Source organism: Aythya fuligula, chromosome 5 (genome assembly GCF_009819795.1).
Source record: "Aythya fuligula isolate bAytFul2 chromosome 5, bAytFul2.pri, whole genome shotgun sequence".
In the NCBI taxonomy this organism is placed as follows: Eukaryota; Metazoa; Chordata; class Aves; order Anseriformes; family Anatidae; genus Aythya; species Aythya fuligula.
The window spans coordinates 48,525,107-48,552,372 of NC_045563.1; the positions used below are offsets into that span (position 1 = coordinate 48,525,107).

The following is a 27,266-nucleotide window of genomic DNA, read 5'->3' on the forward strand; positions in this document are numbered from 1 at the left end:
CCACTCTAATAATGAGCCTACTTTCAGAGTCAGGTATGATGCTGGAAAAAGGCAGGGCAACCCACTGCATTTTCTGTTCAGTTATTGGCTTCCTATATGAACTTCTTTGTGTACCATACACACAGCATCAACTGAAGTAATCATTACGATGGTTGGTCATAAATCCCTTCAAAACTCTGCACAGCAAATGACATTCCTGTTCCTGACAATGATGAATTGTTAATTGGTGCTATTCAGAAGGTAAGATTTTCTTTGGTAAGGTCTTTACTGCTTTAGGCAACCACATGTACTTTTGGCAGTGTCTCCAGACAAGCCTCGTTGGCAGCGTACAGTATATGCCTCGCTCGGAAAGATTGCATGAAAAAACAGCTCACTTTCCAGTTCCAATTCCAAGGCTTCGTAAACTTGGCAAGGCTGACAGCATAATCTGGCCTGACTGCAGGAATAACTGATGCCTGATAGGTAGCATCCTGCAGAACTGCCAGCGCTGCTCATACAAACACTGCACCTCTACAAAAGGAGACCTTAGCCTAACTCCCTGACCACTGAGCTCATCAGCCCACGTACCGTTCATTGTTCAGGGTCATTCTTGGAGGATCGAGGTTGGGGTTCTCCATGGACTCCATCTGAGGACAGCGCAGGAAGTAGTAGAGGGTATGGAGAGCATCAGGGGACCAGGAGATGGGTTGCTGCTGCCGCGTTTGCCGAATGGGGCTCATGCCTGGGCGGATGGTGTTCAAGCACTGCATGTGGTGCATTGCTCGTGAGACCAAATCACCTGCACAAGGAGAAAGAATGCAAAAGCGTCTCTTTACTATTCATCCATGGCCCTCTTAAGTACACTCTACCAGCTAAATGAAATCTCTCATAGCTAAGAGAAACGCCCTTTGTGTACCAATACACTTTTTCTTTAACTAAGCAAAAACCTGCCCTCAAACTGCCACTTTTTGCAGTTTGTTGTAAGGGAAATTTTGTTGCCACTTTCAAGTGGCAAGTTATCACTTAGAGATTTAAACTCCTCTCAGTCACCATACATTCAGAACAAGAGCTTTACAGTGATTTTTCCATCCTGTTTTAATGATGTTTTTCTTCTATTTCAAACCAGGTATTAACGTTTCTTACCTGCCTACAAAACTGATGATACCATCATGGTATCAGAATGATTTTACAATCAATTGCCTGAGCTGGGAGCATAGCTTACACAAGGCAAAGCCAGAACCACGAATATAAATATTTTGTTCTCATCTCCAGCATCAGTATTTTAGGTTATGAGATTACTCCCAATTCTTTCAACTGGGTTCTGAGGTTCAGGTGCCTGTGACTAATTAATGATACATTCAGTACAGAAACCCCTTCTCTGAGGGGTCTGATTTTCTCCTTCTCACTCTACCTGCAGGTTTCTCCAGAATAACAAGACCTGACTCTCTTATTAAAAAGCCAATCTTTATCATGCTGGCTGTCACAAGTGGCTCCAGGAATTTGCCCCTGAGCCTTGTAATAAGTGCAATCCAGGAGCTTTCAGAGCTGCTCAGTCCTCTTGGTCTTTGAATTTGAGCCAAACTGCCTCTGTTTCAGAGTACTGGTGGACTTGACAAGGCCTTGAAAAAGGCAACCTGTGTTACACCGTTTCTATGAGTAAAGAACTTTAAGGCTGCAGATTCATAAAAAGTTCACAGAGCAATGACCCCAAGACAGCAGCTATGCAGGGAGTCTTTAGTCACATAAAGCTGACATTTGTGTAATATGCTTACTTTGGGCACACCCTGTTTACTCTCCTTTTATTGTGGTGCATTACAAACTCCATGAGCTTTGCAATAAAGGCTCCAGACATTACATCTTTGAGTAGTGTGACTACCATACCACCGGTCTGAATGATTACTATACATAGCTAGGGTCTATTTTTTCCTTGGGAGCATCTTCTGTTGCTTTATGCTTTACAGTCCCCTAAAACTCTCACAGGAAATGTCTGTCCATTGTGTCCCACAGCTACAATACTGGGAAAGGATGGAACTGAAATAGCCACCCCATCTCAAAGCTGGATCCTGAGAAAGCACCTTGAACTTACCCATGACGATATGAATTATTCGCACCTCCCTCTGAGATTCTTAGGAAGCTTTTTGTTCTTTTATATCACAGCAAGACTCTAAATTTGCCAAACAACTTCCAGCTGAAACCCTGAGGTCCTAGTGTTGCACAGGCGAGGGAGAAACCCCCACAAAGCTCCCGTATGTCTATACAACATTATTAGTGGTTCAGATCAATGAAGTACTAAAAATCTCTGTTTGCAGTGTAAAGTTGTGCCACTTGTTTGCTGCATAGTATGTTCAAGGACCCACTTCAGAATGCAAAAACCTTCCAACACCTCCGCCTTTCCACTTCAGTAGCTCCTGACTCTCTACAATCTAAAAGTTTTACAAGAATGTTGTGAATCCTCTAGCATCGGTACTAAACACAGAAGCCTGCACAATTATAGAAGAAATGCATCTGGAATTTAAATTTTCAGCACAGAATAACGTTCCTTCTCCTTTGCACACTCACTCTCTTTATTTTTTTGGCAACAAGCAGCAACATTAAAAAAAAATAAAAAATCAGTAGGCAACTGTATCAGGAGATCTATTCACTAGATGTAATGACCAAGTTGGCCAAAGCAGGCTGGGGGAAGAGAGAGAGAGGAAGCTGTATTCAATCATAGGCCCATGCTACAAATGTTCTCTTGTGTTCCAGGATAAATAGAGGTGTGTTAAAGGAATTTGAAAACCTCAAATTAAGGCAGGTTGCAAAATAAATGGTGAAACCCACAAACTCCTTGCTGGCCCCTGACATTCATTAGCATTCACGTGGTAGAGACTAAGAAAGTGATGCCAGCAGAAACGTTGCAAGGGAAAAGTAGACCGGGAAAACACAAATCATTTTTGTTTACTTTAAAGGGGCTTTGTGAGTAGTCTAGGAATGGAACATTTCATTTGGTTACCATTAAAAAAAGTTCTGAACAAGTTTTTGTTACTGAAGTGCTCTCAGATTTTTTTTTTCCCCTCCACTTTTTGTTTTTAAGTAACCAAAAAGCTTTTCCTTGAGTATCCTGTACCCTTGACATTTCCACTGTGTAAACTCTAAAAAAGGAACCCTCTCAGCCATCTGAGGGAGGTGCCACTGCTGTGGTCCACAGAAGTCCAGGAAAGCCTCCAGAAGTATCTAGGCAAAAGCATCCATCTTCTATTGGCACTAGTACCACTACCTACCAAAAGGCTAGAAAAAACGCATCTTATATACATTAATTAAGTATAAAGTAGTCTAATGAACCAACTTCATTTTCATAAACGGCACCATGAGACAATTAAATCTTACACAACACTGGCCACATACTCCTCACACTGTCAACAATGGCAACGCTCCCACTGACCTCAATAGCAGAGGGACCGGCTCTCCTGCTTCATTGAAAGAAACCCACATTCAATTACAACTGAAACTTACTCAGTTCAGAGATGCTTCCAACGCAAGTTGCCAACAGAGACTGCTCTAGAGTTCGGAGCTCCAGCTGGGCGTAAGCATCAGCCCGTCCATCGCTGCACACAGAGCCGTCATTGTAGGGGCTGAAGTAGGCAGGCAGAGACAGCACACCTGGGGAAGAGAGCAAGGAAAGGAACAGACCTGTTACAAGAGAAGTTACAGGAGCGGAAAAGCGAGTCTCCGTACTGATAGTAGCGATACGGAGCTGAAACACGTTTGTGCCTTAGTCAGGTGACTCGAGGTTTTTTGAGCAGTTCAAACAAAATCAAGTAGTGCTGTAAATACCATTGGAATGAATAGAACACGGCAACTGGGCTCCAGGTAGCACAGATGGGTGTTTCCACAGCCCGTAAAAACTAGAAACAAATTGCAGTTGAGATAAAGCTACATGAAAAGCGTTAGTGAAGTCTCTAACATTGTTTATACAACAACTCAGCTGTGCACACACAGGTTGCCTTTGAACAGCTGTATGTAGATTGCTAGATATAAGGCCTGATTTTCAGAAGTGTGGAAGATAACCTCAAGTCCATCTAGGGTAAATGGTAGCTGCAATCTTTGCAGCTCTGAAAATAAAGCCAGGGGCTATGCCAGTTCTTTGAACCTGCATGCAGTTTCAAATGTGCAGACTGTGTGGCTTTGCCAAACTACGCCTACAAGTTTTGAGGTTGACTGTATTTTCATCTCTGTAAATGACCCCTTTATCAGAGATAGATTGGAAGGATAGTAACATTGCACACATGCAGTCACTGTACACGCACCCCTTCCATTCTGAAGGATTTTATCTTGCATACATGAGCACTAATGCACAGTAACCAAACACAACTAAGGATTTGCAAACAGTTTTCTGTCATTATTGGGACCTCGTCATGCTTTGTGCCTGTCCTTACAGCTCATTTGCACTGGTGACAAATTAGAGGCTTTTTGGGTGAACAGGCTGGGAATGGTAGTGACAACTGGGGAGAGTACAAAAAACCCCTGAGATACAGCTTCATGTTGATGTGCAAGCTGTCTCTAAAAGAGGCAGCCATTTACTTCTCCCCAGTCCCACTTTTCACCCCATAACTTTGCTTGAGCACAGCAAATCTGCAGCCCCATTGCAAGTCAGTGCCACGTAGATCCCCCAAATACAATTTTGCCTCCTCTGCTTTCCTCACAGAAACTCATTAGTTGATCTGCTTTTCTTCCAATTAGTGAGCTGAATGGTTTTACCCTGTGGCCACAGCACTGCTCGGAGTGGCACAGAGGGGAGAGGGGCTGTGACCTCTGTGGCTGTTGGGAGGCAGGGGGCAGGGACACGTGACCAGGGCGCGGGTGGGAGAGGGGACCTGCTTCCTCTGCTGGCGTCCTGATGAGCCACAGCGTGACACCACATCCACAGTGCAGGTGGACTCTGAAAAGCTTTTTGGAGTCCACTCACCCAGAGTTCCTGTATCCTGGTGTTCAGCTGCTGCCACATCATTAATTACAATTTATCCCACAATTGCAGCAACATATCCTCGAACTAAATTTTCTGTGATGTTAGACAAGGATGCTTACGGCCCCTTCTGCCTGTGCTCTTACCCTGCTGCATCCTGTATTTTGGATTTTTCCACTTTGATCCGCACAAAGCCATACCAACAGCTTTCAGGTTCGACCTGCATTTCCTTCCCACCCTCACCTCCTGACCCCGGCTCAGTGTTGGATGCGGAGATACTCTGCTCAAATTGCAGCGACCTCCTGTCACGTAGGTGCTCTGCAGTTTTGTCAAACAAAACCCTTGCCAGTTGAACTGCAGCGTATTGGGCAAGACCTTTGTTTCTTTGTCTTGATGTTTTCTTTGAAATTATATGCTGAATTGATCTCTCCTACCCTTTTCACATCCTCCTTGCATCCTGCTCGGTGGCAAAGCCAAGGACTGCATCAAAAACATCCTGGACATTTTGAGGATAAGGGAATGATTTATCCTGTTGTGCTTCTTCACTGTACTTCACTGTTAGTTAATGGAGAAAACTCTGCCAATGCCCTCTGTAACCTGAATAATTAGGAAGTCGAGGCTTTAAAAGCTAACAGAAGCGATGCATGCAAACTAGAAGAGCTTGCTAACTACACTGTAGCCTCCTATACAGAGCCTAAGCCACTTCCTTTTCCACGTTAAAGCTATGAAAGGATGTTTTAAGACATATGGATTGAATTTATGGCAGAGGGAGAACAAAAATAGACTGATTTGTCAAAAGTTTCAAATAGAGGCATATAATTCTACAGAGGCGAAAACAGAAACTGGCAGTTACGTTATTAAACCATGCAGAGCTAAAAAATGGTGCACGTTTCCTCTGCCAGCCTGCCTCACTTGGTTCCATTTTCTAAAGAGGAATTAAAAATCAAGGCTTGCAGACTGATTTAAGTTGGCTCACGTAGGAAACAACACCTTCTCAGTTTTTCAGTTAATTGTTTGCCAGGTGCTGTGGGTAAGACGAAAGAGGGATGATTTATTTACTTTTGGAAAAATTGCTCATACGAGACAGTCACGGGTGAGATTTATGTTCTCACCTGCCGTGGTATGGCTGAGGAGTATCCCCAGCGTACCAGGGAGCAGCGAGGAAGTTACCGAGACTCCAGCCCCGTGCCAAAGCCCAGTGATGTCACCAGGGATTTTCCCGGGGACCGCAGTGGGGGATGAATCAGGCCCTGCTTACCTAAGGCCTCGCAAAGGCTCACCAGGTCGGGCAGGTCTTGGTAGGTATGAGCAAGCCTGGGAAGGGGAAGCCACACCGCTCCCTGCAGCGCTGGAGGCAGACTGAGAGCAGTCCCTGGGCGGGCAGCAGAGCAGAACCGTACCCCACAAATTATTACTGAAGAGCTTTATGGCCCTCATCTTGCAGCACGCTGGCCGTGATTTCTCTTCTAATATATTGCCAGTAACTGCAGAGTTGGAAAAGCACTATGCTTGCTCTTCAGATCAGAAATTCAGGCACAAGGACATCTGCAGTCAAGCTTTGACTATTGGTATTATAATTAGGAACAGGACTTAAGTTTTAATACCAATTAAAAAAAAACTTTGACTGTAAAAACAACTGCACTGTGATGACTACTCGTACCCCAAATGGTGGTATCAGCTCTGCTCCCACCCAAACCAAGCAATTTGTAAGTAAAAGGTGTTACAAAGGTATAAACTGTAGAGGCAACTTCTACTTCTGTCTGGCATTCACATTTCTGTGTTTTTATATTTGTGGCAACGCTGGTTTTAATCACGACTAACTAAATAAGCAAAACTATAATTGAAATAAATCAATTCATGTCTAAACACTCTCTTTCTGTTTGGAATCACGTTAGAACTGCTGATTTACTTCCTGAAGCTCAAGAAAATGTTTTCTCCACAAAACAACAACGTGAACCAGCACCTAATTACTGTGCAGGAATGAGCCACTCAGGCATGCACACCACCGTTCTTAGAGCATTTTCTCTGATGTGGGTTACGCTGGGTTATATCTCAGGCTGTATCCTGGCATTCTGGTCACAATTTTTTTTTTGTTAATTACCCAAGATTTTCGGTATGGATCCAAGCCCAGGTGAAGTTAGTGAGCGCCTATTAATTTTAGTGGGCCTTAGATCAAGCCTCAAGAGCACAAGCTAAGAAGTCACCTCTGTAGAACGGCGTGAGGCAACACCCTGCAGCAGCCCGATTGAAAGCACGTTTGTAGTGCCGTGATTAAGGCACAGCTGGCTAACAATTTGTTTCTGGTATTTCCATAGCCTTTGAAATAGCAGCTGGAAATAAAGGCATATTTATTCTACCTCAGTTAATATATGAAACCGGTTCATGGGCACTTGCTGTCAATGATCTTGAAAGGCTTCACAACTGGGTAAAACTCCAGTTTAGTGTTCTTTAAACTGAAATCATTTGGCTTGCCCAAAGATTTTGAAATTGTTGTCTGTAATTTGATGCTAACAAGATATTAAAAAACAGCAACCGAAAATATTTCTGAAGTCTCACCTGGGTTCAGGGAAGAAGACCCTTCACACTCTTGGACACCTTTGTGCTTTAACAGTTGCTGCAGTCCTGCTGCGAGCTTTGCCTACGAGGTGACTGCCCACGAGCAGGGCTCTGCAACGCGCTGCTTGCTCTCCCTAAGCTGGGCAATTGGTCCTGCCCTCGAGCAAGGTACTTTCTGTAAGGAGCCCTGGTCCAGCTCAATGTCCTCTGATGATACCGAAGCTGGCATTAACTTCTGCTCTTTGGATACCAAACCACAAGAAAATGCAAAGACTTCTACCTGAGTTTTATTTTGAAATTTGAACGTTTAAAAATTAATTCAGGTAAGGTTTTCCACATTATCTTCACCCTTTATGCTGTTTGCACATTACGTTCATGAAAAAGGACTAACCGTCATTTTTACCCTGCCGTAGTCATTTTCTCAATGCTTTCTCTACTTTAATCTAAATCCTTCATGCTGGGACACAACTTCCTAACGATTAACACATCAGCCGTTTGAGGTCTTTCAAACACTTACATGATGTCTGGAGGTTAAGATGGGGCCACTCAAAAGTGGCAAAGGGCCAAGGAGGCTTGTCTGGAAAGTACTCCAATTCTGCTGTCTGGGATTCCTCACGGAAACTGCCCAGGGTACTAACTGTTATTTCAGAAAAGTGCAACTCAAAATCTCAAGAGCTGCCTGTATTCACAATAGGTTAGGTAATGAATTAGAAACATAATTAGGACAGGGTCATACACTGCAAACTACCAGGCCAGAAAAAGTGCACTTTTCCCCCCCCCCCCCCCCCTAAGATAAACATAATTGAGCCTATGAGACAATACAATGTGCATTGATTTTTCCCTTTGGCCAGAACAAAAACAAGTTCTATGGGCAAGCATTCTCTTTGTGTATTGTGTTTGCATTGCACCTAACAGTGGGAATCATTACTGATTGCTACCACAACACAAATTGGTATGGGAGACGTGTATCTATTTGACAAAAACAAAAGCCCTCAGAACATTAAGGTTCGTCTTTAATGTTATAGATTGTTTCTAAAGGCTCCTAATGCAAAAAGCCATGTATGTGAAATCAGAACTACTGTGAATATGCTACAGAAATGTCTAAGGAAACCAAGCGTAAGGGAAAAAAAAGTCTCCAAAAAAAAAAAAAAAAAGTCTCCAGCCTCCAGCATCAACATACTTTTGCAATGTTTGGCTTGTGATAAATGCCGTAAGAAACTTTCTCAGAGGTGAGAATGATAGCTGCTCCCAATGAACTGAGCTGTGATTTAGAAGACCAAAATTTTGAAGGCAGACAGCAATGACCTGACTGTACTGAACAGCCAAATCCCACTCGTTTCAATGGACCTGGTAAAAACCTCATCCAACTGCAATTGCAGTTTCCCACATTGGAATTTGGCTGTGACAACAGGCTGGCTGTCACCTTGCACAAAGTCCTATAATTCTTCATGAGGAAAGCCTTGAATGCTTCTTGCCATTTTTTTTGTCTCCCATTCTATCAAGCAACACAATGCTGTGCAGTTCCCTCTTGCCAATCAACTCAGTACAGACCCAGAGTACAGAGCACCACCTAGAATTAATGCCAATTCCTGGAGCTCTCTATTTTCTCCTTGCCGAACCACCATTCAACTGCTTAGAAAGCTCATCCTTCCCTTATTTTATGAAATAAGACAGGCTTATCCTGACAGAATATAAACAAACAAATAACAACAACAAAATATGAAATAACAGGCAACCAAAGTGTTTCTGATATCACATACCCAAATCTAAACACATCAGGCTATATAATCAAGTACAGTCATGCAATAGATGATGAGGAAGACTTGTGATCAGGAAACAATATGTATAATTGCTAACATATAGGAAAATAATACAGTGCTATAAAGCAGGCACGCATCCCTTTCAGTTTGTCTGTCGGCAGTACGAAAAATCAAACACAGTTGCTTGTATCTGCATCCACATTAAACAGCAATACCGTAATTGAAAACAGGAGGAAAAGCAGAAGGGGGGGAGCTTCAGCACAGAGAGAAAAGATCTTTAAATCTTCTGCAAGTGTTCAGCTGAGTCTCTCCATTGAAGTGCTGCTGTCCTAATGGCATAGTTCTGGACAGCTCTGATTGCTTCGCAGAGCCTTCACAGGAGCTAACTTAGCTCATTAACTTTCATCACTTAACTTTAAGGAAACTTCAGAGCTAACCCAGCAGGAGATCTGACACTGCCTGTGAGGACCAGGACTGGCATACCTTGGGTGCACTGTGGCAAAATCACCCAGCTGTCAGTTGTGCCTAGCTGCAGAGCAGCAGCCCACCTGGCACCAAGACCAGCTGCAAGGCTGCACAGCAGGGAGAGGTGAAAACAAAAGATGAGGTACTGGGCAGGGCTGCATGAAGGAACTTGGACAACACCCGCATACAGCATCTTGGGCTTGAAACTCGAGCACAACCATTGCTTGCCTGTACTTCAGGAATGTTACCAGAGATGTGTTCTTAAAACATGCAGTCTGGTCCTTGCTGTTCCTCGTTGTCAGCAGGCATTACTTGACTTCAGTATCAAAATGCCCCCAAACAGAGTTTTAAAGCAGTTTTGAAGTTGCAAAATCCACTTTTCTGGGGTCCAGGTCACTTCAATACCTTGCGTCCCAAAGCCATGTGAAAGCAGCAGAGCTCCCAGAACTACAGGAGCTCAGACTCTGCCTTTCTCTGTACACTGACGGGGCAAGAGCAGAAGCCTACTATTACCACTACTACCAATCCTTAAATGTTTCCTTACTCCTAAGTTACTAACTATATTCATAAGGCCCTTTCAAACATGCTACATACTTTGCCTCACTTTTGCCGTGAAAATTACGGAATTGGGATGAAAGTTGGAGGAGAGAAGGTAGGAAGTATCTACATGAACTACTACATTTGAATTCAGCTGTGACAGACAGGATTGCAAATGACTATAAATGTAGGAGAAAGGCCTGGGTTTAGTACTGAGTCAGTATTTATTGAGTCATTAATCCCACTTCCATATCCCTGTGGTCTTCTGGACAACCACTAACCTGGCCTGGACCCAAGCGCTTAATTGAACATGAGCTCAAGGGAACATATCCTAGGCTTATATTTTAATGACTGCCAAAAAAACATAGCAAATTTTATCTTTAGCAGCAGCAGCGTACTTTGGAAGATAAAAGGTATCGGTGCTTTTATGAGCTGGTGATTATCCTCATTTCCATTTCTTCACTGGGGAAACAAGAGACAAAAGAAGGAGAAACAACTTTCCAAACTCATGCATCAGAACCAGGGCTTTGTGAGATCCAAACGGCCCAGTTCAGAAACCCTGTGGCATTAGACTTTTCCTGCATGAAATTGGCCAACACCGAGCCAAATACGAAATACAAAACCAGAATCCTGTGCCAAAATAAATGAACACAGTCCAAGAGGCAGAGAAGACTTACCATTAACTAGTTGTGTAAACCCTGACCAACCAATTTAGTCCATCTTGGTGTCCCAGTTCACTTACCTGTGAAATGGGGATATTGCTTTAGTCCTGCTAAGGGCAGTCTGACAGAAGCAGCTTAATTGCTTCATTTCTCCCATTTTACTCCTTCATCCTACTCAACACTTCAGCAGTGTCCCCATTTCCTCTGTGTGTCAATAGCGTGCCTTTTGTCCCTTAGCAACAGCACATCTTTCATTTACATAGCCCGTTTTACCTTCAGCAATCCCACAGCCCTGAGATGCAGCAGCTTCCGAAATGAAAGAACTCAGTACTGTGACGATGTGCAATGCCACCTCGGTGTGGCTTATGGTACAAGAAGAGAAGCTTTAACTAAGTGAGAAGGTTAAGAAACGTAAAATGGATTTTAACCTAATAGGGATTCTGGTGTGGATGTAATGGTGGGATGGTTATTCTGGCAAATGTAGCAAAAATGCAGTTCAAAATAATAATAAAAAGAAACAATATACGAAAACCTAAACCAAACCAATAAATAAATATACGTGCCAGGTAAACAATGGCAACTCCAGAAACACTAAATCATTTAGTACCATTACTACAGGGATTAGAAAGCTTAGGAGGAAGAGTTTACTATCCCTTTCTCTACCACCTTGGAATTCCTTCCATGTCCTCAGCTTAGATGCTTCTGCAGTAAAACAGCTTCACTTGGAGTAACCAGTGGGAGGGCAGCTTAGGCCTAACAAAACTGCAGGCACTAGCTAGAGACCCAATACTATCTACAATACCCTCTTCTAAACCATTCCTTATTGTTCACTGTCCTTCCTGAAATATGGTCTTTGAATCATGCCCAGTTCTCCAGATGTGGTCTGACTAAGCTCTTTGTACATGCCATAATGACCTCTCTTTATTTGCGTTCAATTCTTCTATTTATACATCCCGTGATCTGTATGCTTGCCAAACACAAAGAGGATAGTAAATTTATATCCACTGTCACTCCCAGTTCCTTTTCTTGGGGAATATCTAGAAAGAGAATCTGCCCAGGACAGTGCTCCAGAATAACTTGCTTCCACTGTCAAACAGTTTCTCTGGACAAGAAGGGCTTTTTCTCCCGAGCAGAGGGCAGGGCAGATGTGGCTGCTGTAGAACTGGCAGTGTGAGCAGGGCATGGAGCGAGGGCTCAGGCGTGCCTCCCCGGGCAGGGCTGGTGACTGGGCAGGCTACAGTGCTCTGCCAGCCTGAGGATGTTGGCCTGCATGGCACCCTGTGGCTCTTGCAGAGAAATAGCTTACTCTACGTGATCGCTGCCCATGAATGTCTTTGAACAGGTGAGCCTTTGGCCTGATAAAATCTGCCCTCCTTAGACTCTCCTGGCTGTAGTAAACGTGCCATTAAAGTAAAATTTTAGAATCTGTGGTCACTTAATAAACATGAAGACTACAATTACATCGGTTAATGATTTCAAATATCAGAGCTGCTTATTACATGTGCATTTTAAAAGCCATGAGGAAATAGGAACTCAACAGTAAGCAAACGACTGCTCCTAAAGGAAAGGTCTCTCTTTACATGAGTCAAGGGTTGTCTCCATTAGCTGCCAGCAACACAGGCCCTCTGATGCACGGCTGAGCAGTTTTGATTTTTGCTAGGGTGAAATATGCATCTGTCACTCAGCATAAGATTGAAATTTTATCTGAGTGAAACACAGCCTGGTTCTGAGACCATAAAGTCTGACCTCAGGAGGGCAAGGGTTTGGAGTCTCGCTAAGATGATCACATGCATGCTGTGCTTGTGGGTGATAATGATTCAGGTTTTAGTCAGCGAGCAGACAACACAAAACTTAGGGCGGGTGCATCCTGGACAGTCTGCAATAAAAATGGCAATAAAGTGCAGATTTCATACCTAGAGCTAATCTCCAACGTTGTCATCAACGCTGCTTCAATAAACTACTGGTCACACCACTATTAATCTGCATGAGCTTTGTCATCTTCACCCCAAATTTTTACCCACTCTTGCCTAACATTAGTTTTAGCCAGCATAAATTTTCAGACAATTACAAAGACAAACCTCCACCGCACAGATAACAATGTTTGTGTTTGACATGTTAGACAGGGTTTATTTTCTAGGAGTGTTTTGATAGCACTAAGTTTCTGATAGCACTAGAGACAAGCCACAGTTCTGCCTCAGCATAGAAGCTGTCACTCTTTTAATTCGAATTCCCTCAAGTAAACAGTTGGATGTATTTGGCATTTTTTTCCCCACAGTACAGCAAATCCTTCTCTTACTATTATTAACATTTTGCAATTCTCCGTTTCCTCACATCAAAGCACCCTGGAGATCTTTTCAACAATGACCAATTGTTTTGAGCGACTCAGAAGTAGAGTTGAGGAATTCCACTTATTCACCAACTGATGAATTTTGTCCTCTATCTTTGCAATACCTTAGACTATTTCTCACACCATCTGCGGTGCTAAACCCATACCATCTACATTCATGCCTGGCTTTCTTCCATGCTGTGTCTCACTTGCTCTGGCTTCTAGCACCTATGTTACTCTCTACTTTGACACCTGCAGTCTTCTTTCTTGCCCCTCCATCGTCACCGTGCTTGTAGTTTCCCCAGGATGCAGTTTTTCAAGGCTCGGTGCCAATTACCAACAGAAGTAGATACAATCCCTATTTTTGAACGTACCCTTTGGGGGTAGCAACACCATAAGAATTTGGCAATATTTTTAAAGCCTGCAGGGAAGGAAAAAAATATCCACTACAAGGCTCTGTCCTGTATCTCACATTGCATAAATGCCAAATGCATTTCAAAGTCGGTCTAAGTCTCTTGGTTGTAGCCATTTATAGTTTGTATAAAAAGCATAACTTGTACACTTCCATTACAGCCCTAAATATAACTGCCCCAAGCAAGTATTCACTTTTCAAACAGTACCTCTTTGAATTTTGTTTTCAAAAGAATGTTGTTGCCATTACATTATTTATAGACATTTACGTTAAGATCTAAATACTTGGTTAGGAAACCACTCAGATTAATGGATCCCCAGCACTGTTTTAAAACTCTGAAGAAAAACAGGTTGCCTATATTTTTATTATACAACATCTTTTTTGCATAAGCATAAATAGCAGCACTGTTTGCAGCTCTCAGACTGAATGGGCGTGGTTCTTTGAAGAATCTTGAAATGCTACCACATGGCTGTTTTGGGGGGTTTTGTTGTTATTGTTTTAATATGGCATCTGTGTAGAGGATGAAAATGAGAATCTCAATGTTCTGATGTTTTTAAACAGGGAAAATACATTTTGATGTCCTTATTGTGCACATGCACCATATCTGTAACAGATTCAGACATCCAGAAATTGATTTTCCTGGTGGGCTATTTTCCTAAATCTTTTGTGCACCAGAATTTCCATTATACCATTTTATAGCACGCAATATCCCCAAAAGCCAAACTCGGTAACAGAGAGAATCACGCCACTGCCAGCAAGTCTTTTCTTGACCCTTGGAATCTAACTATTTGCTGAAGTGACCTCCTTCAGGTAATATGATGAAAAAACAAGAAAAATTGCTTTTTGGCAGAAGTAAAAGGAAAAGGTGTTTTTTTATTATTTATTTATTTTTTTTTTTAATAAGAACAAGGCAGGTTTTTGTTACTTGGTACTTGGTTCACAGAGGAACACTAACAGTGTCCCTAGAAGGAATAACACCACAGAGCTCTCAGAGAGAGCACGCATGTGCCAGAACAGCAAGAGCACAGTCAGCACTCCAAATACAGAAGTTCTCACAGACAACATGCAAAAATAATATCATGACTTTGTACCTCCAATTTCTATGAAAGAGAAAACCCAGATCATTTTCTTTAAATGTTGTAGAATCCCAGCTGCTAGCTATGAAGTGGCATTTCTTGTACTTCTGCCACAAAAGCAGCTCAGCCCCATCACCACTGGCAAATTCTGAGGGACCAGCAGCGTAGGAAACAGCCCCTGGAGCGCCTACATGCTTACCTGAGACTGTGAGGCCTGCTCTAAATACCTTTCAAAATCAGGAAAACCCAACTATCTTCCAGGTAATCTTGAATTATACTGTGACGAAATAACTTATCCATAGTCACAGTGATCATTCAGACAGCAAAACCACAATGTACTTACTAGAGATGACCTGAGGAAGGGCACAAAGTGGCTGCAACCAAACAAGCAGGCAGCTGTTACCATTCTGCATAGCTCTCTCCCTTTTCAATTAGCACCCATCTTCAACAATGAGGAAGCATGCTCCTAAATTCCTGTGGAGACATTCCTATGGCAGGATCTTGCGCACAGATTACATGGATTTTTTTATTTTTTTAAATAAACTATCATACCATTAACATTGCCTATAAAACTTCTGTAGTCATCAGGCTATAAGACAAAATTCATGTTTTTTATTTTGCTGGTTCTCTGCTGAAGCCAGGCTACGTTGCTCTGTTGCATTTCTCTCTCACATGGCAACACACAGCATCTCTACTGCTGTGCAGCAGAGATGCACAGCATGGAAGTACTTGAAAAGCAGAGGTCCATACCACATAAATAATCCCGTACCACATAAGTAAGCACTTTTTGGATCCAGCTGTTTGTATGCAACCACTATATCCTAGTAACATTAATAGCTTTGACTATTGCCAAGAAAAAAATGTCTTAGCAGACTTTTTAAATTTGTTGTGGAAGAAAGCAAAAGCTAGAACCATGGCAGATGCAGATCTGAGCAGGCTCAACTACTTAAGCATGTATTTTCCTCCAATGGCACTCTGTTCCTTTCACTAAATTAGTAAAGCAGTGATTTGAATAAGATTTGAATGTTAAAACAGGACAAGCTGGTAAAAGCTAGAACTAGACTCCACTGCCATACAATTTAGGGAATTTCAAAATGCAGATGTGGAATAAGTAAAGGTCGGAATAGGAGAAAGGACACATCACATGGATCTGAATCCCAGGTGCTCCACAGCATATGTGCAGTTGGCATTTTACTATAGATCCATCTTATTCCTAAAAGAAATAAAACAGTAAATGGTGAAGAATAAAGACTCAAAGAGGCTGGAAACAGATGCAAAGAAGAAGGGCAGCAGGAAGGGAACTGAGAAAAAACAAACAAACCATTCCTTGATGGAGGAATTAGTGAAAGATTGGGAGAGCACTGGAAAACATTTCAAAAAGGAACAGCCACTGCTTTCTTAAGATATATCTTGAAAATACTTTATTTTTCCTAAAAATTTTTGGTGTTTTACACAACTTATCCTTTAGCCACCGATATCATTTGACTCCCTTCCCTTCGCCTCATTTCCTGAAAAGAGGAATAATAAGCAAAGGATCATCCAGCAGAGTTTGGACATGCTGCCTCTTAATATTGATGGAATCTGATATCCATGGTAGCTATCCGGGCAAAGTTGTTCAGTTTCCATGTGCACCTCTTGTGGGATAATTTCAAAGATCACCTTAATATGACATGAAGATAAAGGATTCCATTTTTGATACCCTTCTTTGAACACTGAAGATACTTGGCTTTGTTTTGTTTTTGCTGTTTTACAGTTTTTCAGGGCAAAGCAATCAGCCAAACACTAAGAGAAAAATGCTACAATCTCCTTACTACCTATTTTCTTCAACATCCTCTTCACTGCCTATTCTTATTAATAAATCACTGATTTACCGTTATGGCCCTCCAGGCCTGACCACTGCTGCTTCATCTCAGTGGGAACCAAATGATGATTGAGATGCCAATATATTAGGCTGCCCAGATTCAAAGAAGGATAAGGAACAAAGCATTTGTGCAGAGCAAAGATAAATGAATATAAATCAAGTCCTGAGCCATTTTCTGTGATGGATTAGCACCTTTCTTTGACCTAATAAAGTCAAGAGGTCTCTGTGCTGACAGCAACTAATGTGGAAATATCTGTGCTCTGTAAAGCCAGGAGGAATTCTGATCTCCTGCTCACTGCTACTCTATTTGTATTTTGCTGGCTGTCTCACTCAGGTGTAAGCATGTAGCCTCCTTCATCTCACCTTGAGGAATGTCATTACAGTGTCTACCAAACTGTCTGCAGAGTGCAAGAGAAAGGTTTCTTTCATCTCGCCTCGGAGTTTCTTGCCATAATCCTAGCTTTACCAGTAAATCAGCAGGTAACCCCTAGTATTTACCTGGCTAAGGACTGAACAGAAAAGGTCTCTTCAGTACCTGGGGATGTTGTATACGACTACACAAAGCCAGAAGCCAAAAGCAGATATTTTGATCAAATCTGGCAACTGCAATTTTACCGAGAAGACTGAGCAAGAAATTGGTACATGCAGAGAAAAATTCATTTGGAGTCAAGTCCAAACTTCTTGGTTTGGGCTATATGCAGTATCTAGAACTGTCTTACGTAGTGTTTGAAAAGCATTATTGCATTGACAGGTAGTAAATGCTACAGCTTTTGAGAGCAGGAAATACATCAAAGTCCTGCATCTATTGTAGCCTCTACTATTCTCATTTCCAAGATGCAGGAGTTGTGGGTTACTTGTGCAAAATTGTCAAGAGAAGAAAGAGCAGTGTCTCTCCTGTGTTTGTGTTCGCAACACGAGCCTCTGTGTTATGTCTCAGATGAGGTGCCTGGACACTCGAGTCAGTAAAAACAAGCTTTTTACCCCCCCAGCTGCTCTCACAGCTAGCTCAGGATCTGCAGTGCAAACAAACAGCATGGGATACTCAAGTCACAGCTCTCACATCATCCTACCCCAGAGGTGACAGGCACTTGTATAACCTGCTGTCTTTGTCCAGAGACTGAATCACCTTTCACCCTATTTAATGAGCTGACCCGATGAAAGATTGTCATTAGAACATGCCTCAGGCCAGATCGCACCCGTATGTCTCTGCATTACCCTTTCCATGCAGGCTCACCCAGCGAAGAGGTAGCATCTCAAAGACACCTAGGGCATTAAAAATGGGCTGGAGGCTTGGTACTCTCATTACCACCTACATGGCTTTAAACTTTCATTGAACTACCTCCAGTAATGGAGCTGCTGTGCTGCTGCCTCTCTCTCGACCCTGAGCTTTGTGTTCCTGGCGCCTGCTTCTGTCAGAATTGGCATTTGTGCAGTTGTATCACAAGATGCTTCAGGAAACACAGGGATGTCTCTCTTTTTTTGTTATCCCCTCTCTCAGCAGTCACATCAATTCCCTGAATCAGCGTAAGCACTGCATAAACACACAAATGCAAAGTGGGCATGACAGAGGCAGAGGGAGCATGTTTGGGGGCAAGAGGGGATGGGCAAGACTGCAGCAACGCCAATTTAGTTCGTCTTAAGCTGCCACGAAACTGCACCCTTACATTGCCACCACATCTTGCAGATGTAACATAAGCTGCAGAAATACAGAGAGTCATAAATTAAATAGGAACCTTTAAATGCATCTCTTTTGCTTTTATTTAAAAAAAAAAAAAAAAAAAAAAAAAGGCTAAAAGATTTACTTTTAGAAATTAGTAGAAAACTTATCCGCAGTTTTGGCATTCTGAGACAAATTGAATTTGCCAAGTGCAAGAAGTTGTTTATAAGAAAAGAAACAGAGAACTGGAAATGGTTCCAGAAAATTTATTATGATCCACCTGACTGTAGCCAAAATATTACATCAGCCCAGATAGCCTGAGAACTGGAACAATATTACTCTCAAATTAGCAAGTTGCTTGGTACAACAGGCAGGGAGAAATGGTTTTGCAGGAGGTCTGGGTTCTCTCTCTAGCTCTGCTAGATACCATGGGCAAGTGTGCTTCTAAATCTATTACCCATAACTGATAAAAAAGACATTTTTTCTCTTTACTCCTCAGTTATTTATTTTATTAGTTTTTTTTAAATAGGTCTTAAAATACTCAGGACTGTTAGCATATCTTGCTACCACTTCCAGAATTTGCAGTGCTTACCACAGGTCAGGGTCCCCAGCTGAACCTGCAGCCACTACGCGTTACCCCACTATGTGCTGTGCAATAAATGTGCAACCAGAGGTGGGATTTCTTGGTTCACACTTGAAGATGGATGAACGCGAGGTAGTTCCAACCCAAAGCTACACAGCCATTTTAGCATGGTGATGCTGACAAGTTAGACTTGAGTAGTGCCAGCATGCCAAGGAATTCTGCACGTGGTGCTGTGTTTGAAAAAGGAAAATACAACAGAATGTGCAAAAAGGCCAGCTGATGTTTGAATATTTTAAGGATCCTAATTAAAGAGTACTTCCTCAATATTCAGTCTCATTCCAAACCAAAATACTGTGCTGAACTAGTTACAGTATGACAGCTCATCTAATAACGTTCTTCCTTCATCAATGCAATTAAAGCATGTATGTTCCTGACTTCAGCTGGAGGGTGATTTCTCTCATTTAGCAAAATTGATAAATTACACATTTTATGAGTCTAAGCTGCCAAGAATCATAAACTCTCTGAAGGAGCTGGCATGACATCATTAATTCTAAAGCACCTTTACAGATGCCTTTTACCTTGAAGCATCTAAAAGAACTTTCTTACACATCAAACGAGGTAGTTCATAGGCAGTGCTTCCCAGAAAAAGGAAATACAGCCACTGCTGAAGTGAAAGGAAAAAATAAAACCAACACACAGTAGCTGCCCACACACAGCAACGATGTCCTACCAATTAAGAAATGAAAACTGCTGACCTGTGGACATACAAACTGTTCTGCCGTTCTTAAGACTGATCTGGGGAATGATGAGAAATCAGGGCTGGACTAATGCATTTGGTAAGTTCACAGGTAAGTTCAGGACCCTTCCTCTCTCCTTCCCCGTAAAGATGGTCAGAGAGAGATGGGAAGTATGGAAGAGTCTACACTCAATGGCTACAGTACCTGTGCTGGGCCAGCCAAGAGACATACTGACAAGGCAGGCTTGGCTGCCATTTGTAGTTCAACATCACCTGAGTGTGTTGTTGATTCTCTGAGGGTCTTACCATGGCCTAAAATACTCGAGATAGAGCTATCATTTTAGACTCTCTTCAGTTAAGCAGCTGTTCCTATGATCCTTCAGTCACCGAGGACACAATTTAAAGCATATTCTTGTAACATCATTTTCAAATGAAAGTGAAAACTTTCATGTAGTTGTGCAGATGCAGGATTTACAAGCAAGCTTTCATGCTTGGGACTCAGTCTGGTCATGTCTGCTGAGGAGACAAATGCTACAGATTTTAACATAACCTACAGGCTACTTTTTCATAACTTTGAATGATTAATTTATTTTACTAATGTAGTGAATTTGCATGCCACATTCTCAGAGGTCCAACTGTTTGGCTCATGTCACTTGTTTTCTAAAAGCTGAAATTTTAATGAAGCATCCTGATACAGTTTTAACATGAACAGCACCTTTCCAACTGTTTTAACTCACTTGTGACACATGTAGTTCACAGTTTTCTTCATTTCCTGGCCTAAACTGTTGTGTAAAGTTGCTCCGGTGTGCTTCTTAACAGCTGCCATATTCAGCCCTGAAGGCTGCTACTATAGGGCAGTTCAGGAAACCTTCCACATTACTCACATTGGTCATCTTAAAACGTGTTGCAATACTTGGGTAAAAGCTGCAGAAGTACAAACATTGCTATTATATCATAGAAAAAAAAATCTGCAATTGAGGAAAGAGAGGTAGGAAATTCTCTGCTCACAAAACATGTATTTTTTGTTCCCTAGTACAGTGGCAAGTGTCCGAACACAGGAATACCAGTTTCCATGAAACTTACTGACACCCGCTGTGCAAGTTTTCCTTCCTCAAGATTTCTATCTATACAGAAATACTATTTGGCGATGTTACCTTTGCAGAAAGATCTTCAGGCAAATATAAAAGTTGTTTGTTTTTTTTTTTTGATAGACTTTTTCTACCTTTTCCACCTCTCCCAGACCCATACAGACCAGAGTGTTCTGATGAAAGAAGACCTTAAATAAGGTTCAGCTTCTGAAAATTCAGTTCTTACAATGGCGAATCCTCTTAAACAGCCCCAGTAATCTCCCATTAATCTCCCACCAGAGCTGACATTCTGGAAAAAAAATATAATCATCTCTTAATCCTTTTGGGCTGGGGGAAGTTCCAGGGTACAATGCTGAAACAAAAACATTTAATATCTGAGCTTAAGTTTTCATTAAATCATAAGAAACCTGCCCAGGATAAAGAGGCTCCCCTTCCAAGTTATCAGCAAGTTTCCTCTCCATCAGATACCTCCATGAACACCTACGGCATCTCCAGATGGAAAAATACTATGCATACTAAGTATGCATACTAAGTATGCAAGGCAGAATGTTTCATTCAGACTCTCAGAAGTTGTAGGGCTTCATTGATTTCTGTTAAGTGATCTCAGGCACTGATTTGAGTAAGAACTGTTTCATCAACTCAGAAAGAGTCTCTCTTATAAGCCTAATCACATCATCCCTAAAGTCTACATTGAGTCTAAACCATACCATAGGTCATACTGTATATGTGTTTAATCTATACAGTATATAAACCTTATAAATAAAACAGCAAGTGAAAAGCAGAACACATGAAATTCTACCGGCCAAATACAGGTCATCTATCTCAAAGAGGCTATATATTTTATTTAGTCTTCTTGAATTTTGCTGCCAAATGCCTTTTCCACAAATAAAAGTCAAGTATATTTGTTGCATCAAGTTTTATTCCCAATTTTGCCTATTGTACCTTATAACAAAAGGAAGTGCACTTTAGATATATTAGGATTTTCCTTCTCCTCAGCAAGCACAAGGAAAGAAAATGCATTTTTGCCTACACCTGCAGGCTGCCTGAAACCTGAGAACTGGATCTTTGTTTTGCAGCTGGAGAAATGGAGGCACAGGCTTCAAAGGCCTTGCCCTGCATCGCTCCTCAGGACTGTGGCAGAGCAGGAAATCCAGAGCTCTGGAAGTCAGACGTGCTCCATTGAAGATGGTGGGAAAACAGGAGGGGTTACCCAACCATTCTTTTCCTGTTTTGGAGTGGTAGTTACTGGAGTAGTTAGACAGGCCACCTATGCAGTCCTCCGGTAAAATACTTCTCCACAGAGCAGCGTTACACAACATGCTGCACTGTACCTGGTTTACAGCTTAAAAGAGCAAGGCACTTCTACGTGGATGTAGTTTATTCAGTATATAAAGCTGGGAGGCATAAAAGAAAATCATCAGAAAGAATGCAAGAGTCCAGAAGGAACCGAAACATGAAGTATGCCATTTCTCCTATTCTCTCCCTTTATTAGAGCAGCATCACTGTTTTGCTTCATTGCTTCTGTGCACCAGACTAACAGCTTCCAAGATTTTTCCGCAACAGAATCCAAACCCGGCACAGTACTCTGGATGATTTTTCCAGTGCGCACACATTCCCCCAGCTGACTTCTTTCATTTCCAAGTTATTGTACCATTAGAATGACAACATGAGATTTATTAGATTGTAGATGTATCTTAAATAACCCAGAGAGGCGCTGACATTCCCTGCTCTCGATGGGGCCTATGCAAACCCCTCTCTCCTGCTGGAAGGGCAAGCTGAGATCAGATTGATGTGGAGTTTTTCAGCAGGGGATGATTAAAAATAAAAATTTGGGGGAGGTTAGATATTTTGAAGAAAAACTTCTCTATTCTCAAAAGAAAAGGGAAACTATTTTGAAGTAGCATTATAAACCATACAGCTGTGCTGAACCAGAGGTTATAGTGGGAAAAGACTTAGTAGGCTGTAAAGGCAACAGTAGGCTTAGTACATAGCTCATGGGACACAGCAGCAGAAATATTGAATTTAGTCCAGTCTGCCACTAAATCATGTGACTAAGGCATTTCCCTCAGTTTTCTCATCTGTTAAACAGTTAACAATACTGCTTCCCACTTACGAGGCCTCAGAGATGCCTGAAAAACGCTCTGAGAGGCAGAGGAAGGAAGCAGTATGGCAGACAAAAGCTCTCAGATCACTCTTCACAGAGGCGAGATCCTATTGTTGGGAGCACTGAATGCATGACCCACTGAGACGAAAGGCCAAGTGCTAGTTCACTGCTTTATATAAAGCACAGGACTATACATCAGCCTCAGAGCAAGGCTATTTCATAACTGTTTTTCCCCCAAAAAGCCTTCTTAAAAGAATAACCCAAACAGCAAGAAGAGCTTCAGCAAACAGATAGAGTTAGCAGTTTTCTCGATGGAAGCGTTAGACTGAAAAGCCAGCAGTTTGTTGTCTCTTCACTACAAGGTGGGTATGGCTGGAATTGCAGATTTCTGGTGTTTGCGACTGGGACCCAAACTGCCAGCCCAGGGGGCCACAGGGACGAGCAGTGGAACAGCCCAGAGGCTTTCTGTCCAAACCCACGTGTGGTACAGGGGCTGGACCTCGGCACTCGTGGTACCTTTTATGTCCCGATGAAAGTACAAGCTTTTCATACCGACATAAAACATTTCCAAAACCAATTATTAGACAAAGAAGCCATTTTACGATGAGTTATGAGATAAGGCCAAAACCTCTCTGTGCTCTCCAGCCTCTGAGAGGCTGCCAGGAGATGAAAGGCAAGCCTGGGCACGCAGTGGAGCAGCAAACTACTCCTAACGTCACCAGATCCACACATTGGAAGTTCTCCTCTTTGCCAGAGTGCGACTGGAGGGCAATAAATCTGTTGTGGTTAGACTAAAAGACACAGCTTCGCCAGTCATCTTCACTTGGTGTTTTATGCAAAGCTTCCCTTAGTTTGAAGCTTTGAGCCTTGCAGATCAGCAGATGAGCACGGGGCTGGGTTTGCCACAGGTAGGCTACAGAAGGATGTTGTTCCAGACATGGGAACGGGGTGCAAGACTTCCCTGATTATATCCTCAGTGGGGTCTTCTGTTCAGAGGGATTTTGAAGGAGACATATTACTCCTTGCCTTCTTTCCCCACCTATGAACAGGGGAATAATACGAACATTTTTATTAAATGTTCAGATTTTTAAAGGCATCTAGTATGGGAGGATATACTGTACATTTCTGCAGCACGGCTTCCAACCAAAGGCTTTTCCTGTTTCATATTTATGCTGCTTTTGAACAGCGGATGAGTCAGGTTAAATAGGGAAAGGAAAACGAGTACCCTGGAAAGAGGGCCACAGTGGATTAAGTAAGAGCCGAAGAGTGTCCCGCAGGAGAGCAGGTTCCTGCGGGTACGCAGACGGCAGAGGCTCCAGAGAGGATCGTTTACCATAATTCTGCAGTGAGTAATGAACCCACGTGGCTTCCAGCCGGGAGCATGTGATCCATTTAGCTTCTTAGCAGAGGAAAAGGCCTTTCCCCACCGCCGCCTGACGGGACTACACCAACAGATACTCAGATGGCTGAGCCACGTGCAGGTGCTCCGCTGTCCCCTCTTGTATGGAGCCCATCCATATGGAAACTGCACAGTGCCACTCACTCACCATTCTACCTGTTCCTGACCTAGGTTGTCATCTTGAGATGGAAGTTGTTCCTTTCCTTGAAGCTCTCCACATTCCCTGCCTGGTCCTGAGCAACTTCAGCCGCTGGCAGTGACATCAACCCAGCTGGGACCTGGGGATCCAGCCCCGTGGGGGTCTCTGGCACAGCGAGTCTGAGCTGCATCCAGGGTTGGGACAGGCAGAGCCATCCTTTCTCAAATAATAGCCAAAAATAATGGATTGTTTCGTCATGTACGAGAGTCAGATTTTTATTTTATTTTTATTCCAAACCCATTCCTTCCAAAAATAAAAGGCAAGTAAATGGTCAGTTCAGCTTCTCTGCTGCCTTTCACAAGGCCATGACTAAGGGCTGGCAGGCTCGCAGCCAGACTGTGAAATGGATGAATTTCCCCTCCCCGCTCTTTTAAAAAGCACAACATCTTGGCTCACCCTAACGCCTCTAATCTCTTTTCAACATTCATACATTCTCCCATCCAGCTAGAAAGCACATGCTGCTGTTGCGTAGCCTTAAAAAAAAATAATAATAAACATTCCTTGTTCATTTTGTTATTCAACATCTTCTGTTTGATCCTGCACAATGGAAGCAGAGTGATTCTGGAATGCCCATAAATCACACCACATAAAATAGTCTGAAATAAATTTTTCTTATTATTAATTTGTTTTACAGCATATCATTGCAACCAGCTTAGCCTGCCACGTATGAAGTCTGGATTGCTATCTGTAAAAGAATAAAAAAAAAAAAAAAAAAAAAAAGAAAGAGAAGTGCATGAACATGAACTAGCTGTAGCACATACCACTGGAAGCAGGGGGTGAAGGAGTGGCAAGGAGACGGTCCTTGCTGTCGTTTTCACATTTGCAGTGCTCTAAAAATAATAGTAACATTTTAAAGATTGGGTGCTATGTCAAATTTTGAAAGAAGAAAAAAAAAAAGCAAACAGAGCTATTCATGAAATTGTAACACTGATCTTCTGCAGCTTCACACAATTACTGGTTACTCTGTCACAGCAAACATTTAGGAGAATAGAAGAGATGTTAAAGTTCCTCTGTTTGGCACAAGGAATGCCAGTCTCTCTTTCCCAATTCTTGATTTGGAGGCTTTGCTTTTAACCTGTCTCTTTCTCAAGATGTCATACACAGGCAGTGCAAGTGTCACAGCAATATATTCCACTTGATACCACTCTCAGCTCAAAGCAATTTTACATCAGATTCACCGGACCATCACTTGCTACCTACTGGCCAAAGAAAGCCAAATCGTGTTCTCAGTCTTTCACTAACTAAGCCGTAAGGGGCTGCCCAGTTCAGACCTACTTATACAGAAACTGGAAGTGAGAAGTGTCTTGATGTCACTACAGCTTCTGAAAAAACAAATACCAAGGTGAGAGTGGTTCTCTTCAAGTTCCTTAAGGCAACAAAAGCCTACCTGCGAATCTGTTGGTAATATCAAATTAGTGGGCTAAAATAAACTGATACAGTTACAGAAGAAATGGGGAAAAAAAAACAAACAAACAAAAAAACAAAACAGCATCCTATTGAAAAAGTGCTTGATTTGTTTCGCTACATAGATTCTATCAAACTGAAGCCTCATAGAAAGGGGAGGGAAAGTGTTGTTTCACACTCTTAATTCTTTTCCAGTTTTTGTGGTTTACCAGTCACATTTTTCTGCTTAACACTTAGCTTCTCTGCTCTTCCACTTGGAGACAGAGCCTTGCAAACAATAAAATGGCCTAAATGGTTACACAGTTTCATTTTAAATAATGGGAGTTCACATTAGGCCAATAGCAAGGGCAGTGTACTAGAACTTGAGTCCTGCCCTGCAGTCCCTTGGCAGAGCTCTAGGTCTGGATCTCTGAGTACCAGCTCTTGGGTTGAAGAGGCAGACGATGACCCATCCTGGGCTTGCTGCTCAGTCCTGTGAGGCATCCTTCTGCTCACTGATGGTTTGGTTTGGCTTCTTTACATTTGACACTCGATGTAAAAATCAGATGCAGAGGTTGGCCAGCAGCTGCAAGACCCTTGGACGTTTGACAAATGACACCGGCTGTACCCAGAGTCCCTCGAGGAACAGGCTCACAGTCCATGGCCAGGTGACTCGTGCCCGTGGCACCAACTCCATTCTCCCAGGGCTACGGCTGCAGCTTAAAGTTGCCCTAAATGATGGCCAGCTGGGTCACCAAAGATAAGGAGCAGGATCCCATCCGGCAAGTGAGCAATATACACAAACTCAAGCCCCAAGATAACAAGACATGGCAGGCAATATTTGATTTCTATGAGATACCACACCTCCCTGCTGCACTGGAACAGCTGGGGACAAAAGAGCAGCACGAGCAGTTTCGACAGACAGACAGACAGGCTGTGCCACCAACTCCCTGTCAGCCTGCTTAGTGCTGCAGGACCAGCCAAACGGCCGCGTGTTTGCTTCTGCAGCATGGGCAGGAGCGACAGCATCTTTTACACAAGTTTCATAGACAAGACTGCAGTAAGGTAGAGAGCGCTCTCAAAGCTTGTATTAATAACTGGGTTTGTGTAATCGGCTGAGGGAGAGAGGGGATACAGAGTAATCAGATCCCAGCTTAGGCAGAAAGACAAGGCAGTGCTCTGTGTGTGTACATACACGAAGGAAGAGGGGAAGGAAAGCCAGAAAACCTTGTTGTAGTTGACCACACTTGCTTTCCACAACTGAGGTTTGCAGCCACTCTTTTCACTACAAAAGAAACAAAATAAATATAAGCAAATAGAGGATTTGTGTGAGCTCTGTGGGCGTGGGAGCAGGACACATGACATCAGCCAGTATCGCAGCAAGCCTGTGATTCATCTGGTAACCAAATGAGAAGTTCCTGCCCAAACAATACACGCAGTGTAAGACTGCAGGTCTTGCAGGCAAGAGCTCTGAGCTCACGGATTGAGAACTAGAAAAAGCCCACAGATCTGGCAGAATGGAAGCCCCTAACAGCCACATT

The 27,266-nt window shown here is 42.6% G+C and overlaps 1 protein-coding gene across 1 annotated transcript in view; it reads right to left on the reverse strand.

Annotated features, from left to right (window-relative positions):
- ABTB2 (ankyrin repeat and BTB domain containing 2) overlaps positions 1–27,266 on the reverse strand; it is a 140,709-nt gene that overhangs the window by 49,248 nt on the left and 64,195 nt on the right. The window contains exons 2-3 of the mRNA XM_032188038.1: positions 3,472–3,618; positions 568–778 (exon numbers count right to left, since the gene is read on the reverse strand). Of these exons, the coding sequence (XP_032043929.1) occupies positions 568–778; positions 3,472–3,618 (358 nt within the window). The remainder of the gene's footprint in view (positions 1–567; positions 779–3,471; positions 3,619–27,266) is intronic.